Source organism: Primulina tabacum, chromosome 14, assembly GCF_025594145.1.
Source record: "Primulina tabacum isolate GXHZ01 chromosome 14, ASM2559414v2, whole genome shotgun sequence".
Taxonomy (NCBI): domain Eukaryota; kingdom Viridiplantae; phylum Streptophyta; class Magnoliopsida; order Lamiales; family Gesneriaceae; genus Primulina; species Primulina tabacum.
The window spans coordinates 11191490-11195199 of record NC_134563.1 but is presented as its reverse complement, the minus strand read 5'-3'; the positions used below and the strand labels follow the sequence as shown (position 1 = coordinate 11195199).

Here is a 3710-nt window from a genome sequence, read left to right as displayed (position 1 = left end):
GGATTAATTGTGAAATTGATTAAGATTGTTAAAGTAGAACCAGAAAAAGCCATTCTTCTAAAAATAAAAATTCAAGTAGAATATTATTACCCTATAAATACCATTTTAAAATTTAATGCCAAAAGACATATGACCAAACTTATATATATGTTCTTAATATTTCATTTAACAAAATAATTGTAATCTATTTTTATTAATCAGTTAAAAAATATTAATTAATTTAGTTTTAAATAAACATAACTTAATTTTTATTTTTTCATAAAATAAATTGTTTGTGCAACCGTTATTTGATGTAATAGAATAAATAAATATCCATATAAATTATTCGAATCCCGTAATACTTTAGAAAGTCCAAATGTTTGAAAATAAGTTGTTGGGTTCTTCCATTGATATGTTTGGTCATGTGCCAGTCATGATACATCCGTGCAATGTCATACATATTATCTACAATAAATGATGTAAATTCTATGCTGTGTTATATTTTATACTACAAAATATAAATTTTTATAATTGACCCTTTATTTTAATTGTTTAAAAATTAAATATTTAAATACATAAAATATATATATATATATCACGTTATATTAATGGCCAACACATATATTGCATAAGCATAATATTAATATATAATATATATAAAATGTTTTTATATTATAACTTTTAATCATATATGATTTATTTAGTTTAAAAGAAACAAAAATAACATAAATATTTATAACCCATGGACGCATCTTTATGAGCATTCTTTTGACCGCTTAGAAAAAAGCGAAGAGCAGAAAAATCTCACACAAAATACACCTAGTGAGTGTGAAAAGGACAACGTTAATTAGAAAAATAAAAGAGAAGCCAGACTTCCAAGAAAAAGCAGGTCACATTACCCGATTTTTTGACATTTAATTTTCATTTTTTTTCTCGAGATTTGCATTTATTGTCAGTACATTGTTGTTGCGAAATTAATGGCCAAATCGACACATACTTTTATCCACTCCACATTTTTGCACCTATATTTACACTGATAGCCACTTTTGCCGGACCATTCACTCTCCTTTCTCGAGAGTAGTTGTTTACAGTAGTGGTCTATTTCACGTTGCCTCGTCGAGGATTCTGTCGACGATTCTCAATCTTTTTCTTTGTCTTGTACGATTGTGGAAAAAAATAGTATCCATAGATTTCTAATCTCTTTTCTACACTTTTCGGATTGATTCTAATCCCTTTTCAACACAAGTTTGTTTGTCTTCTTTAGTCTTTACTCATATTTATAGGTGTATTTGATGCGCTTTGTACTCCCTTTTTTGGGGGTTCTCTTTTCTAAGTGTTGAGAAGAAGAGAAGGGTTGTTTCACTGAGGTAAAGGGAGCCTAGAGATTTATGTCGGCAAGTTTTGATCTGGCTGCTGCTTTTGGGGCTCTGTTGAAGCTCTGTTTCTCGGCAGTTTCTTCTTTATCTGCTCCTTGGAGCACCCACTCTTTCTTCCCTACTGTTTCGATGTGTTTCAGGCCCAAAAGGTAAAAGCTTGCTTCCTTAAACCCTTTTGGGTTTCGGTTCTTGTTTGTGTATTTCGGAGCTGGTTTTGTGTTGTTTCTTTGGGGTTTTAGTTGACATTTTTTTGTGGGTTTTATATGTCTGTGTGGCAGGACTTCTTTTGGAGTAGAGTGTTTTGGAGGTTATTACATAAATCGGTTATTTAATCCTTACCGTTTTCCAGTGGTTCGATTATTTCAAACTTCACGAGCATAGAGCCTTTTTTTATTTCAAACTTGCGACCATAGATTTTTCCTGTTACTGTTTTGATTTAATTTTGAAAGACACCATTTTGAGGGTATTTTTTGGAGTGATTATTGAGTGATTGAGTTGAGCTAAAAATGCCGGAGCCTCGGAAAACTATCGCATCGGAACAAGAAACTGCGAGCAGAAGATTTAGGAACAAATCAGAACCCATCCCACCGGCGAGGATTGTTCGAATTGTTTGTAGCGACCCGGATGCTACTGATACATCTGATGATGAGGGAGCCCGTGAGAGGAAAATTAAGAGGCTCATTCGGGAAGTTCGCTTCCCTGTTGAAGACTTTAATCGAGCTCCGAAAGTTTCTGAATCAGAGGGCTCAGTCCAGGAGAGCAACACCGGGGAGAAACATCCCAATAGGAAACGAGTACACCCGATGCGCCCGAGCCCTGTTATTGGAAAATATAGAGGCGTTCGGCAGCGTAAATGGGGTAAATGGGCTGCTGAAATCCGGGATCCGATTAAGCATAAAAGGGTCTGGTTGGGCACCTACAATACGGCGGAGGAGGCATCGAGAGCGTATGAAAGTAAAAGAATGGAATTCGAGGCTCTGGCTATTAGCACAGAGGTTTCTGCTAGCAAGAATTTGAATGATGATGGAAACAAAAATGTATTTTCTAAGCAAGATGAGAACAAGAAGCGAGAATCTGATATAGCTTATGTATCCGAGAACTCCAGTTGCTCACACCCATCTCCATCTTCCGTGCTCAAAATGGAGTTGGCCTTGGGTTTTGGAACTGAATACAAAGATGAGAATGAGCTTGCGGCAGAATCTTGTTATCTTGGACTAGCAGATGAGGAAGTTATGGCGATGTCACAAATCGATGTGGAGATGGACATGGATTTCGAACTCGATTCACTCATGGTGTGCAATGATTTCATGGTGCCGTTGGATGAATTCGTTAGTAAATTCGAGGATCTTCCAACTTATGGATTTCAGGATGGGGATCGATGTGTTGAGTTACCGGATTTTGACTTCGATTTCGACTTTGAGGCTTGTCGTGAAGCACTTGAATGGATAGACGAACTGCCAAGCGGAATAGACCGAACACCATCCGTGATGAATGGAACAGCCTACAATATTGCGTGCCCTTGAGTTTTGCAGCTGTTAGATACATATTTATTATTTATATTAATTCTTATTGTTAGAATTAGCATCGTATATTATTAATTTGAAGGGAGTGTTCTTTCAAGAATAAAAGAATTTACACTGTCGAGGGATTTTTCTGGAGCAATGATTTTGATCGTGGAGAGAAATTTTATTCGAGGAATTGAGATATTGAGCCTTTGGGTTTTCCTATGCTATTAGAGCAGTCCAAAGGGGGCTTCATTTTTCTATAGTTTACTCGCAATTTTGGGGCCTTTTTTTTATTGCAGTAGAAGATGTTGTCAACTTTTAATCGTTTGTTTGATTTTACTTTTGTATGCTTTGAATTGTACTGCCGATATTAACGATTGGAATGTTTGGATTTCACGCTCTAGATCTAGCAATTATAGTTAGAGTAAAAGAGTAGGTTTTTTGTAAGATGGTCTCACACCGATATTCACAATAAAAAGTAATACTCTTAACATAAAAAGTAATATTTTTTCATGGATGACTTTAATAATAGATCTGTCTCACAAAACACGATTCGTGAGACTGTCTCACACAAAGTTTTACCTTATACTTACTAGTGGAAGATGATGTACAAATGATATAAATGAAATGATAACATGAACATAAAATTTTAAAATGTTAGTTATTGATCAACTGATATTAAATAATTAAATGAAATTATTTTTAATTTAAAAGAGTTGTGTTTGATTTAAAATAGAAAGTTTTTTTTAGGGTTTTTATTTTTTTTAATGTGGATTGAGTTGATTTTTTAAATGTGGATTGAGTTGATGAGGTTTTTAGTTAGATAACGAGTATAGTTTTTATGATGATC

General features: G+C 34.3%; 1 protein-coding gene across 1 annotated transcript; it reads left to right on the top strand.

The window, feature by feature from the left end:
- The first annotated feature begins 971 nt into the window (after positions 1–971).
- Positions 972–3017, top strand: LOC142524935 (uncharacterized). Its single transcript, XM_075629094.1, has 2 exons — positions 972–1504; positions 1634–3017. Exon 2 carries the CDS (start codon positions 1862–1864, stop codon positions 2876–2878), a length of 1017 nt encoding a protein of 338 aa, XP_075485209.1. The 5' UTR covers positions 972–1504; positions 1634–1861; the 3' UTR covers positions 2879–3017.
- The last annotated feature ends 693 nt before the right edge of the window (positions 3018–3710 follow it).